Genomic DNA, 13,366 nt, shown 5'->3' with positions numbered 1-13,366 from the left:
TCCCACCGCGCCCCAGCCCCCGGGCACAAAGCCCACCCTGGGTGGACAGGGGGCTCCCCTGGGCCCTGCAGCAGGGGCTGAGGGCAGGGCTGGGAGGCTCAGGACCCTGTGCACGGGGCAGCACTGAGGGGCTGGCAGCCCTGGCCCAGTGGGGGGCAGGGACCCTCAGGCTCGGCACAGCCACACAGTGAAGCCCAGGGCAGGGAGGTGAGAGTGGGGTGAATGCGGCCCCCATACCTGGAGCGCCTGCTTGTGCTGCCCGGGGGTGGGGGCCTGCAGCCCAGCCCCAGATGGCTGCCCCAGGATAGAGACCTTGATCTGGGGCCTGGGAAGTGAGGGGCGGGGGAGGCCCCGGGGGGGCTGGGAGTGGGCAAGGAGGGGCACAGCTGGGCTATGGCCTGGCGGGGTATGTGGGCGCGCCAGCCGACGCTCTGCCTGTGGTGTCGTGGTGGACTCTGTCTTTCCCGAGGGCCTGGCTGTGACCCCGCACACACTCACAAGCTCGCTGACCGCGCTGCACCTGCTGACCAGCTCCTCCCGCTCCGGGCCTGCCTGGGCCAGCAGGTGCTCCAGCTGCACCAGCTCCCCCTGTGGGAGCCCCCTCTCCTCCGGGGCGCCCGCCTGGGCCACTGGCGGCTCCCGCAGCCCTGCAGGTGCAAACCCAGGTCAGCCGGGCGGCCGGAGGGTCCACCCACGGCCCAACAGCCAGGCCTGCTGAGAGGGAGGGCGGGGCTCTGAGGTGTGGGTGGGCGAGGCTCTGCAGTAGGCGGGGCTCTGAGGTGGGTGGGCGGGGCTCTGAGGTGTGGGTGGGTGTGGCTCTGAGGTGGGTGGGCGGGGCTCTGAGGTGTGGGTGGGCGGGGCTCTGAGGTGGGTGGGCAGGGCTCTGAGGTTGGAGTGGGCTCTCCTCTCTGCGGGAGCACTCAGCTATTGTCCACTTCAGCCCAGGCCCAGATCTCCACCCAAGTAGAGCAGAGGGTGTGGGTGCTGGGGTGTCCCTGTGCGGGCAAGCAGCAAGAGTGGCTGACTGGGGACTGGTCACCTGGGGCCCACACCCGGGGGGCACAAGCACAGCAGTGTAGCCTCAGGTGGGCAGTGGAGTGCAAGGGCCCAGCAAAGCTGGGAGCAGGCTGTGCTCCCCCAGTGCTGGCCTTAGGGTTCTCAAAGCACCACTGACTGACGTAAGCCGGTCCCAGTGGAGCTGTGCTGGCCCTGCTGGACACTGGTGGGTGGGGGGCGTGCCTGGGCGTGCCTGGGGTGTGGTGCTGGCCCTGCTAGACTGGTGGGCGGGGGGGTGCCCGGGGGTGTGGTGGACACTGGTGGGCAGGGTGGGTTCCCGGGGGGTGCGGTGTACAGTGGGGGGCATGGCAGGTACCCAGGGGTGTGGTGGGCAGGGTGGGTGCCTGTAGGTGTGGTGCTGGCCCTGCTAGACTGGTGGGCAGGGTGGGTTCCCGGGGGGGGTGGTGTACAGTGGGGGGCATGGCAGGTACCCGGGGGTGTGGTGGGCAGGGTGGGTGCCTGGGGGTGTGGTGCTGGCCCTGCTGGACACTGGTGGGCGGGGGGGTGCCCGGGGGTGTGGTGGACACTGGTGGGCAGGGTGGGTTCCCGGGGGGTGCGGTGTACAGTGCGGGGCATGGCAGGTACCTGGGGGTGTGGTGGGCAGGGTGGGTGCCTGTAGGTGTGGTGCTGGCCCTGCTGGACACTGGTGGGCAGGGGGTACCCCATGGTTGTGATGGACACTGGGGGGTAGGGCAGGTGCCCAGGGGTGTGGTGGGCACTGGTGGCCAGGGCGGGTGCCTGGGGGCATGGGCTCAAGTGGGCTGGCTGTGCTAGGCAGACAGCGGCCAGGAGGGCCTGGGGGAGGGGCTTCAGCATGCTGTTCTGCTGCCACCGTGCCCCCGGCCACCTCACCTTGAGGGGGCTCCTCGCCCAGGCTGCCAGCCACGATCTCACGGATGCGGGCAGGCAGGGAGGTGAGCGAGGCCTGCGGGCCATCTCCACGCACGGTCAGTGCCCGGTCCGCTCTGCTGGCCAAGGGGCTCAGGACGGTGTCCCACAGTCTCTGAAACACACCCCAGAGACACGGCTGCCCGACACCCACCAGGCAGCACAGGGCCCCGGAGCGGCCAGCACAGGGCTGGCCGTTGCCCCTGGTGCACCTGTGTCGCTGTCCCCTCTCCAGCCGGCCCTGGGAATGCTGGGAGGCAGGTGCCCCTGGTGCAGGTGCCGTGGGGGAAGTCCAGCCCCTGCCCACCTGGGGCAGGTGTCTCACAGCTAATTTGCAAAGTGGGGTCTGGGGGAGGAGCTGACACAGGTAGGAGAGGGAGGCTCAATCTTTGACCTGCCCACCCATGGCGGGGGCGTGTGGGCGGGGCGGGGCAGAGCAGAGCCCCCCACCCTTCCTGGCTCTGAGTGGGCAGGAGACTCCGGGTCCAGGGCTCCGAGAGGCATTTTTCCAGGGAGGGGCCAGGCCTGGGGAGGGGCCCTCGCGCTGGGTGGCCAGACCAGCGGGAGACGTCCGGCCCCCGGCCCCACAGCCCAGGCCGCCTGCCTGCCAAGCATGCACACTGGCTGCTGGGGGCCCCGGGCAGCCGTGCCGGCCCCAAGGGCGCTCCATGGGCCAACCAGAGCCTCTCCTCCCCCTCCCTAGAGCCCCTCCTCTGGCTCCCAGGCATGACTGGGGGGTCCTGGCCTGGGGCCCCTCCGTAGCGTGTCCCCCCAGGATCCCCGTGGATGGGTGCCCATGGCCTCCTGCCTCCCTCTCCAGGTCTGGACACCCCGGCTCTGTCCCTCAGGCAGGCCTGGTGGGTGGGGGGCTTCTGGGGTGCCCCTCCTCTAGAGCTCAGCCTGGCCTCTCCCATGGGTGCTGGGCCAGTGACCAGCCGCCCAGGGTCACCCTGAGGCCCAGGCTCTGTGGGGACCCCCATGGCAGCACCCACCCCCGAAGCCCTGGGAGTCCATCTCTGGTGGGGGTGGGGGTGTCCTTGGGAGCAGAGGCCCCTGTAACTTCCTGCCTGAGTGCAGAGAGACAGGGCCCGGGGGTGGGGTGGTGGTGACAAGAACATGGCAGGCCCTGGGCCAGGCTGGCCCCGCCCCGCTCCCCTGGGCACTGGCTAACGGCTAACGGGAAGGCAGCGGCCAGCGTCAGCCTGACTCATTCCTGACTGCACGGGGGTCACTGCTTAGCGGGGCCGTCCCAGAGGCGCTGGGGTGTAATGGGCTCCAGCTGCGGCCGCACGCCCGGGGTGGGGGGATGGGCCTTGGCCCAGCTGCAGCCAAGAGGGGAGGGGCCAGGGGCTTCCTGCGGGGGACACCCCAGCCCCTGCTGCCTCCTGCCACCCCCCCGGCAGTACCCGGCGGTCAGGGAGGGGGAACAGAGCAGAGGAGGGGCCCGCCCGGCCTCCAGCCTTCGGACCCAGCTTCCTCGGGCACCAGGTGGCGTCTGGCCCCCAGGGTCCTGGCCCTGCTCCCCTCCCCCATTCCTGTGTGCAGCCCCCCCAGGCCCCGAGTCCTGGGAGGCCACCTGAGCACTGAGGCCAGGCTGGGTCCCTCCCCTGCTGGCCAGAGGGTCCTTCTTCCCATCCCCGGGTTCTTGGGCTGTGACTGGACAGCAGAGGACCCCGGAGCTGGGCACTGATCTCCCCAAAGACCCCAGACTCACAGTGGAGCCTGGCTATGTCCCTTCCTCCTGTGTCCAGCATCAGAGCCCAGGACAGCCAGAGTCCCTGTGCGGCCGCTGCTGTGTGGGGGGACAGTGCCGGCCCAGGTGACCGTGGGGGGCAGACTCCAGCTATGCGGGTGGGGAGGGTGCGGGCAGTGCCCACTCCTCTGACCCAAACTCCATGCAAGAGGACCTCCCCCATGGAGGGGGCACAGGGACTGCTGGCCTGCTCTTGGCCTCCTGCTGGCCACTGCTTCTCCCCACCCAGGGCGCCAAGGTGGTGACCACACCAGCAGCTCCTACGACCCAGCATGCCCCAGAAGCCCTGGAGAGGAACCCCGACACCACGTCCCCCACAAAGTCACCCATGAGAGGGGCCACCGGAGCCCTGACCCCAAGGGCATGGCCCCTCCTGGCCCTCGGGAACCTCAGCTCCAGTCCCCTTGCTGGGTGGACACAGCAGCTAAGCTGGGCTGGCTCCTCTGCAGGGCCTGGTCACCCAGGTACGCACGGAGGCATGAAGGGGAGCGCTGGACCCAGAGCCGGGGCAGCAGGTGCTGGGGGGATGGGGCCCCACTGGCTACTCCCTGCCCAAGGGCAGATGGGCCACTGTCCCTGGCTCCCGAGGGACCCTGGCTAGTGACTGCAGAGCAGTGGGGGGAAAGGGATCCCGCAAGGCAAGAACCGCCCCCCCCCTCCAGCCCCTGCCTGCCTCTTTGATAACCTGCACGGGAGGTGGGGACATCAAAAACCACGTGGGAAAGCCATGTCCCCACCTCCATGGGTGGCCAGGGCCACAACCCCTGATCAGCTCAGGGCATGGCCGGCAGGCGCCTGCACCGTGGTCTCTAACTCCCGGGTTACAGGAAGGTGGGGCTCCCCCACGCCTGGGTCCCAAGAGGGGAGACCCTGGGGGACTTGGCTGGGTCCAGCTGAGCCTCCATCTCAGATCCCAGTGGGAGGAGGGGTGGGCGGGGCTGGGGCCCCAATCCAGCCCACAGCCTGGGCAGCAGGAGTGCCAACAGTGCCACCTTGTGGCGACAAGGGGCACTGCAGGTAGGGGGCTGGAACTGGACCCTAGGAGGCTTGGCTGGTGTGGGGCTCGATTGGGGTGGACAAGCGGCTGTGTAGCAGCTGGACCCCAGCCTTGGCCGGGGGCTGACTCAGCCTCACGGCATCTCTCCATGGTGTCCCCCACCCAGCCTGAGCTGTCCCCTGCGTCCCCCGGGGGTGGTCTGCCTCTGGCCCTGCTTGGCTGGCCCCTATGAGGGCAGGGCGCCCAGCCAGGCCGGCCATGGACGCCGGCTCACCCTCCTTCCACCAGGCTCTGCTTCCAGAGCTGGAAGCCTCCAATGTGTGCGAGGCAGCGCCTGGCCAGGTGAGTGCTGCGGTCAGCCTGGGCCCCAAGTGACCCCTCGGTGTGTCTGTGCTCCTGGGCACTCATGTTGGCCTAGGGGCCAGGCGTGAAAGCAGGGACTGCCGCGGGGGGGGGGGAGCGCCTCCATGTCTGAGCCCCCAGCCCCAGCACAGCCCGGCACGAGCATGATTGAGAACCCAGCGGCACCGCCAAAGGGGTGAATCAGTACCTGCAGAATGACTCGGAACCCAGGAGCAGAGAAGGGGCACGGCCCAGGCTGTCTTGTTTGTGCCGGTGTCCCTGGCGCCCCCGTGGGCTTCCCAAGGGAGGGGCGCGGGGATTGGTGAGAGGGGCCCTGGGCAGAGCTGGGGACGGTTGAGGGATGGTGGGGGATGATCCCGGCTGGGGAGCAGACTGAACCCGCGCTGAAGAGCCAGGGCCCTGAGTGGGAGGAGGCGGCCCTCTGGCCAGCACAGCGCCAGCCAGCTGCGGGGGACGGGCCATGGAGTCCATCTCTGGCTCAGGTCTGTGGACAAAGATGACCGCGGGGGGCTGGGTGGACAGAGAGGAGCTGCACCCAGACCCAGGCCAGAGCCATCACTGAGGGCCAACCACTGGGTCAGTGGCGCAGGGAACCCCCGGGAAAAGCCCTTGGGGGCGGGGCCTGAGAGGCCAGCAGCTCTGCCCCCTCCAGTCTCGCTCCACTCCCTTCCCCACGCTGTTCCAGCCGTGTGCTCTGTGATCATAAACCAAGGAGTAAAGATGCTAGAATTCACGTGGAAACGCAGGAGCCCTTGTGTAGCTAAAACAGCCGGAGGCTTCACAATACCAGATTTCAGACAGGTGATCGTCAAATCAGCCTGGTACTGGCACAAAGACAGACGTGTAGACCAACGGAACAGAATAGAAACCCCAGAAGTCAAGCCAGGCATCTGCAACCAACTTATCTTTGACAAAGGAGCTAAAACCAATCCCTGGAGCGAGGACAGTCTCTTCAACAAATGGTGCTGGGAGAACTGGATTCCACATGCAGGAGTATGAAACAGGACCCCACCCTACACCTTACACAAAACTCAACTCAACATGGATCAAAGACCTAAATCTACTGCCCTATACCATCAAATTACTAGGGATCATTGGGGACGCTCTGCAAGACACTGGCACAGGCAAAGACTTAGTGGAAAAGACCCCAGAGCACAGGCAGCCAAAGCCAACATGGACAAATGGGATTACATCAGGCTGAGAAGCTTCTGCACTGCAAAAGAAACACTCAGCAAAGTGAAGAGGCAACGACAGAATGGGAGAAAATATTTGCACACTAAGCAACTGATAAAGGGTTAATATCCAGAATCTACAAAGGGATCAAGAAACTCCACAACAACAAAACAAACAACCTGCTTAAGAGATGGGCCAGGACTTAAACAGACATTTTTCTTTCTTTTTTTTTTTTTGACAGGCAGAGTTGGACAGTGAGAGAGAGAGAGAGAGAGAGAGAGAGAGAGAGGTCTTCCTTCTGTTGGTTCACCCCCCAAATGGCCGCTATGGCCAGTGTGCTGTGGCCATGCCGATCTGAAGCCAGGAGCCAGGTGCTTCTCCTGGTCTCCCATGCAGGTGCAGGGCCCAAGCACTTGGGCCATCCTCCACTACCCTCCCGGGCCACAGCAGAGAGCCGGACTGGAAGAGGAGCAACCGGGATAGAATCTGGCGCCCCAACCAGGACTAGAACCCGGTGTGCCGGTGCTGCAGGTGGAGGATTAGCCTAGTGAGCTGTGGTGTAGTGGAATGAGAAGGCCATGCCAAGGTGGCCACTGGCAAGCGAGCATCAGTTACTCAGGAATGGCTTTGAAACCCACCTGGCTTTGGAAAGTGCCTGGTGACAGGCTGTGATTGGATGGCTTTGGAAACTGCCTGGCAACAGGCTGTGATTGGTTGGGGCATAGACCGCCCCTTGACCAGATTGGCTGGTCTTGGCTATATAAGCTGTTGTATCAACTGTAATAAACGAGTCTGCGGGCTGCTCGCCTCAAGCCTGCTTTCACCCGACTCCCGGGGTCTGTGTGTTGACTCTGCGCCTCTTGCCCCTACCACGCTGCTCCTCTCAGAAAGGAACCCACTGCAACATTGTTGAGAAATCAACTGATACACTGTGGCGCTGGCCAACAGACATTTTTCAAAAGGAAATCCAAATGGCCAAAGGACACATGAAAAAATGTTCAGGATCACTAGCCATCAGGGAAACGCAGATCAAAACCACCATGAGGTTTCACCTCACCCCGGTTAGAATGACTCTCATACAGAAATCTACCAACAACAGATGCTGGCGAGGATGTGGGGGAAAAGGCGCCCTAGTCCACTGTTGGTGGGAATGCAAACTGGTGCAGCCACTGTGGAGGACCACGTAGAGATTCCTCAGAAACCTGAGTACAGACCTGCCACGTGACCCAGCCACTCCCTTCCTGGGAATTTACCCAAGGGAAAGGAAATCAGTAACCAAAGGAGCTGTCTGCACCTCCATGCTCATTGCAGCTCAATGCACAATCGCTAAGCCATGGAGTCAACCTTAATGCCCATCAGCGGAAGACTGGATAAAGAAAAATCGTGGGCTGTGTACACCGTGGAATCGTACACAGTGGTAAAAAGAGTGAATCCTGTCTTTTGCAACAGAATGGGTGACTCTGGAGAGCATCGCCCTTAGTGAAGACAGCCAGTCCCAAACACAGATTCCGCGTGTCCGGCCTGACCTGGGCTGTCACTGCAGGAACACAACCAGCACAGGAGTGGACCAACACCTTGTGGCCCGACTGTGGTTTGCAACCCACGCTCCTGGGGCTGGCGGGAGCCTGTGACTGTACAGTGGACTGATCCACACCTGCACCATTTACAGAAAGAGCAAGGAGGGGGTCGTGTCCCAGACTGCGCTCCAAAGTCCGTTCCCTTTACACCAGTGAACATTGGACAGCCACGGCGAGGGGCGCGGTCCGGACTGAGCTCCAAAGTCCGTTCCCTTTACACCAGTGAACATTGGACAGCCACGGCGAGGGGCGCGGCTCCAGCCTGTGAGCTGTTCTAGCACGTGGTGGAGGCCGTGGCCGCAGTCCTGGGGCCTGTGTTGGCTCCGGGCAGCTGGTGGAGCTGAGCCATGGTGCAGGGAGCTGCAGGAGTGGCTGGTTTCGGCGTGCAGATGGCTGGGGCCTGGTGGGGACGGCATCACGGGTCAGGGGGAAGGAGGTGGAGGGAGAGAGGGCGAGAGAGAGAGAGAGAGAGAGAGAGAGAGAGAGAGAGCGCCTCCACCCGCTGGTCCACTGCCCAGATGCCTGCAGAGCCCTGGGCTGGGCCATGCTGAGGCCCTGAGGTGGGGCCCCCCAGGACCCCGCTTCTGCGGCCGGGCCCAGTTCGCAGCTGCGTTGCGTGTGGGGGCCAGCAGGGGGCAGCCTTTCCAATGCCCTGACTGAGGAGGGGATGGCAAACTGCTGAGTGACATCTGACTGAGCCGCTGTGCTACTGGAGCCGCAGGGCTGCTGGACACGGGCTGGGGCAGAGGTGGGGCCGGGCGCAGAGCCGCCGGGGCTGGCAGGGAGGGGCCCGGCTTGCAGGACAGGAGTGTGCGGGGTGTGTGTGTGAGTGTGTGTGGCTGCACACTTGTGAGAACACGGACGCCGGGTGTGCCACGTAACACGGTGAATTTCCTGTTGTGTGTGCGTGGCTGCACACGTGTGAGAACACGGGTTCCGGGTGTGCCACGTAACACCGTGAATTTCCTGTTTGTGTGTGTGTGTGGCTGCACACTTGTGAGAACACGGACGCCGGGTGTGCCACGTAACACGGTGAATTTCCTGTTGTGTGTGTGTGTGTGGCTGCACACGTGTGAGAACACGGGCGCCGGGTGTGCCACGTAACACGGTGAATTTCCTGTTGTGTGTGTGTGTGTGGCTGCACACGTGTGAGAACACGGATGCCGGGTGTGCCACGTAACATGGTGAATTTCCTGTTGTGTGTGTGTGGCTGCACACGTGTGAGAACACGGGCGCCGGGTGTGCCACATAACACCGTGAATTTCCTGTTGTGTGTGAGTGTGTGGCTGCACACGTGTGAGAACACGGACGCTGGGTGTGCCATGTAACACGGTGAATTTCCTGTTGTGTGTGAGTGTGTGGCTGCACACGTGTGAGAACACGGATGCCGGGTGTGCCACGTAACATCGTGAATTTCCTGTTGTGTGTTTCACACGTAATATGTAGAACAGCGAAGGCTGAGAATCAATGAGGCACAACTCAAGAGTGAAAGGCCCCCCCCCCCCGGACAAGCTGTCTGTCAGATGCAGGGCCCGCCCCTCCTGAAGCCTCACTGCCTCCCGTCTCAGTGCGATCTCCGAGTCTCACTCTCCCAGGGCCAGGGCTGGAGAACCTTCCTGAACCTGCGCCAGTCTCCAGACGCAGCTGTGGGGCTGGTGGGGCTGGGACACAGGGCGCGGGTGCTGGGCTGGGACACGGGGTGTGGGTGCTGGGCTGGGACACAGGGCGCGGGTGCTGGGCTGGGACACGGGGTGTGGGTGCTGGGCTGGGACACAGGGCGCGGGTGCTGGGCTGGGACACAGGGCGCGGGTGCTGGGCTGGGACACAGGGCGCGGGTGCTGGGCTGGGACACGGGGCGCGGGTGCTGGGCTGGGACACGGGGCGTGGGTGCTGGGCTGGGACACGGGGCGCAGGTGCTGGGCTGGGACACGGGGTGCGGGTGCTGGGCTGGGACATGGGACATGGGGCGTGGGTGCTGGGCTGGGACACGGGGCGCGGGTGCTGGGCTGGGACACGGGGTGCGGGTGCTGGGCTGGGACATGGGACATGGGGCGTGGGTGCTGGGCTGGGACACGGGGCGCGGGTGCTGGGCTGGGACACGGGGCGCGGGTGCTGGGCTGGGACACGGGGCACAGGTGCTGGGCTTGGACACGGGGTGCGGGTGCTGGGCTGGGACACGGGGCGCGGGTGCTGGGCTGGGACATGGGGTGCGGGTGCTGGGCTGAGACACGGGGTGCGGGTGCTGGGCTGGGACACGGGGTGTGGGTGCGGGGCTGGGACACGGGGTGCGGGTGCTGGGCTGGCACAGGGTGCGGGGGCTGGGCTGGGACACGGGGTGCGGGTGCTGGGCTGGCACAGGGTGCGGGGGCTGGGCTGGGACATGGGGCGCGGGTGCTGGGCTGGGACACAGGGCGCGGGTGCTGGGCTGGGACACAGGGCGCAGGTGCTGGGCTGGGACACGGGGCGTGGGTGCTGGGCTGGCACAGGGTGCGGGTGCTGGGCTGGGACAGGGTGCGGGTGCTAGGCTGAGACATGGGGCGCGGGTGCTGGGCTGAGACACGGGGCGCGGGTGCTGGGCTGAGACATGGGGCGCGGGTGCTGGGCTGAGACACGGGGTGCGGGTGCTGGGCTGGGACACGGGGTGTGGGTGTGGGGCTGGGACACGGGGTGCGGGTGCTGGGCTGGCACAGGGTACGGGGGCTGGGCTGGGACACGGGGTGCGGGTGCTGGGCTGGGACACAGGGTGTGGGTGCTGGGCTGGGACACGGGGTGTGGGTGCAGGGCTGGGACACGGCGCGGGTGCTGGGCTGGGACACAGGGCGCTGTGGGTGGGACACAGGGCTGGGCTGTGATGGCGGTGCCTGTGCTGCTGCCCTAGCCGTTGTACCTCTGCTCTTCTCTCTGGGGTGTGGAAGAGGGTCCAGCCCTGGCCAGAGTGCATCAGAGACACAGGGAGCAGGGTTGGAGCCACCACTCCAGTGCACAGTGAACACCCAGCCCCTGAAGCCCCCCCACCCAAGCCCTGACCGTCCCCTTTCATAACTGGGTGCTATAGCGCCCTCAGGCCCCGATGCTTATCTGGGTGTCTCGTCTCTGTGCCACCTCCTGCCTGTGTCACCATGGGATCACCAAGGTTTCAATCAGCACTGTTCAAATGACAGGTGTCAGCCAGACAGGCAGGGCTGCCACACCCGAGGCCACACGTGGCTGGGACGACACCTTCCCAGGGAGAGGGACGACTCGGGGACGGGCAGAAGCAGCCACACCACTGGCACCTTGCCCTCTGCTGGAGTCAGCCCTGTCGTACCTGGAACCACGCCTCCAGCCTCAGGCCTGGGTCCCCTGACCTCCCAGGGCTGCCGTGCGGGTTGACCAGGTGCCGGGGGGCGAGCTTGTGAGCAGCGGGGAGCCAGCCCTCCCCCACTCCCCCACCCTGTCCTTGGCACTCCCAGGGCAGCTCAGCGAGCTCGGGGAGATGAAGTGACAGAGCTTGTGTTCGGGAAAACGTTCTGAGAGCTGCTCCCGGTTGGTTCAGGACCCCCGTGCTCCGTCAGCTCCCAGAAAGCCCGAGTGTGTGGATTTCAGTTCTTTTGGCACCAAAATAAACTCTTTCAATCCCACTCCCCACGAACACTTTGAAGAAGCTTTGTAGCATGGAGCCCCTGTGGGAGCCGGGCAGAGATGGCGTCCGGCCAGGGCACCGCCAAGCCGTGACTCTGGCTGTCACACACGCCTGTGCCGGCGTGGGCGCTGCCTCCCTCCCGGTGACCTGTGTCGCCCCTGGCCGTGTGGACGCAGGTGTCGAGAGCACTCATCAACTCCTGAGTCAGCCCCCCGCCGCCCCGTGCAGCCCGGGTGTCTCGCCCTGCTGTCCCGCCTGCCTGTCACCCTGTCCCGCCCGCCCTTCTCGCACCACAGGGGCCCCAAAGACGACGCCGCAGCAGGGATGGCGACGGCCTGGCTGTGCCGGCCAGGCCCCGGGGCAGGGGGTCTGATTGGGCACTGACTAGGTCAGCTATGGGGACAGGAGTGGCCGGGAGCAGGACAGCGGGCTGCCTGTGTCACTGCTGCTGTGCCGGAGCGCTAAGAAGCAGAGCCTTCCAGAACTCAGAGAACAGAGGCCGGGGAGAAGCCCCGGTCCAGGGCCTCTCCCGGGAAGCCCAGCCACACCCCGCCCCCAGCCAAGAAAGCAGGGGCTCCGTCCCCAGTGCACAGGCTGCGGGCCGTTTGGGGGGTGGGAGGGCGACAACTGCGTGCTGGCAGCAAGGGCAGGGGCTGGGCTGACTTTCCCTCCCCAGGAGCCTCTTCCTGCACATGTGTGCACGTGTGCGTGCGTGTGTGCCCCCACTCCTCTCACTCTGAGCACGTGTACGCAGGAGCTGTGCAGGCACCTGGCCAGCTTGGCCTCTGCCCCCCCAGTGGCCTTCCCACAGTGCCCAGGGCACCCGCTGTCCAGAGGCCGAGGAGGGCGGCTACCCACTGACCTGGATCACAGCGTCCAGCCCCAGCGGCGATAGCTGGGTGGCGTCCCGGTCACCAGGCTCACTGGGCACGGAGCTCATGGTGGCCAGAGGCAGGGCTCAGAGACGCCTTCCTGGTGCACCGGCCCCACACCTGCCCGGCACCTGGACGCCCGGACACCTTCGTGCGGTCACTGGAGCTGTGGGCGTTGCCCAGCAACCAGGACGCTGAGGGCTGGGTCTCCCTGGAAACAGGCATGCGGGCCCTGTTGCTATGGCGACCAAAGAGTTCTGTTGGCTGCAAGCTGTGTCCCTGGAGACCCAGCGAGGCCATCCTGAGTGAGGACACCCGGGACGGCCTCCCAAGAGCCCCCATGCGCCCAGCAGCCACGCACCAGGCACACAGCACAAACCTCCAGTCCCTGCCACCCACGGCCCTGAGCTGCAGCTGTGCCAGGAACTCAGGGCGGGTGGTGGGTGGCGAGGCAGAGGGGCCACTGAGGCTGGAGCGGGAGGGGCTGTCCCTGGAGCCCTGGGGCCCCCCGTCGCTGCTGCCCCCAGGCTGTCTGTGCTGCATACGCCGCTCTGTCCCCTCCCCTGAGACTGCTCGTCCCGAGAGGGCACCTCCTGCTGGCTGGTGCTGGTGCAGCCCCTCTGGGGGAGCCCCCCGCTCAGGGACCAAGACTGGTGTCCTCACAGCCCTCAGAGCCGGCTGCAGACTGGCAGGTGCCCTCACCCCTGCCTCCTAGCACAGCCAGGGGGCCCAGGCGGTGACGGTGACCACTGGGCTGGTCAGCATGTCCGACCCCAGGCCTGCCGGGACCACCTCTCAGAACTGACATTCGGGAAAGGGAGGTCTCTTGCAAAGAGGAAGCCCCCTCCCCAACACCATGAAACGCCCATGGCCAGGGCTGAGGGCACAGTGGCCAGGGTGTCCCTTGGGGGCTAGGCCAGGCTCGCTGGCTGGACAAAGCCCTACTTGACATCTGCAGCCAGGGTTCACTGGACAGTGCCAGGGCACGGGGGCCTGCTCAGTGCCTCTGATGGTGGCTCTGGGCCAGTGCTGACCTCTGACCTGTGCTCCAGGTTCAGACTCTGC

At 65.6% G+C, this 13,366-nt stretch overlaps 1 protein-coding gene across 1 annotated transcript in view; it reads right to left on the bottom strand.

Annotated features, from left to right (window-relative positions):
- The window catches only part of CROCC2 (ciliary rootlet coiled-coil, rootletin family member 2), a 40,581-nt gene extending 28,212 nt beyond the window's left edge, over window positions 1–12,369 (bottom strand). Inside the window, 3 exon segments of the mRNA XM_062197549.1 lie at window positions 491–647; window positions 1,909–2,059; window positions 12,292–12,369. Coding sequence (XP_062053533.1) covers window positions 491–647; window positions 1,909–2,059; window positions 12,292–12,369 — 386 coding nt within the window.
- Window positions 12,370–13,366: the final 997 nt, after the last annotated feature.

Source organism: Lepus europaeus, chromosome 1 (assembly GCF_033115175.1).
Source record: "Lepus europaeus isolate LE1 chromosome 1, mLepTim1.pri, whole genome shotgun sequence".
NCBI classification, from domain to species: Eukaryota; Metazoa; Chordata; class Mammalia; order Lagomorpha; family Leporidae; genus Lepus; species Lepus europaeus.
Note: the sequence above shows the minus strand (reverse complement) of the source record. Positions and strands in the feature narration are given on the sequence as shown.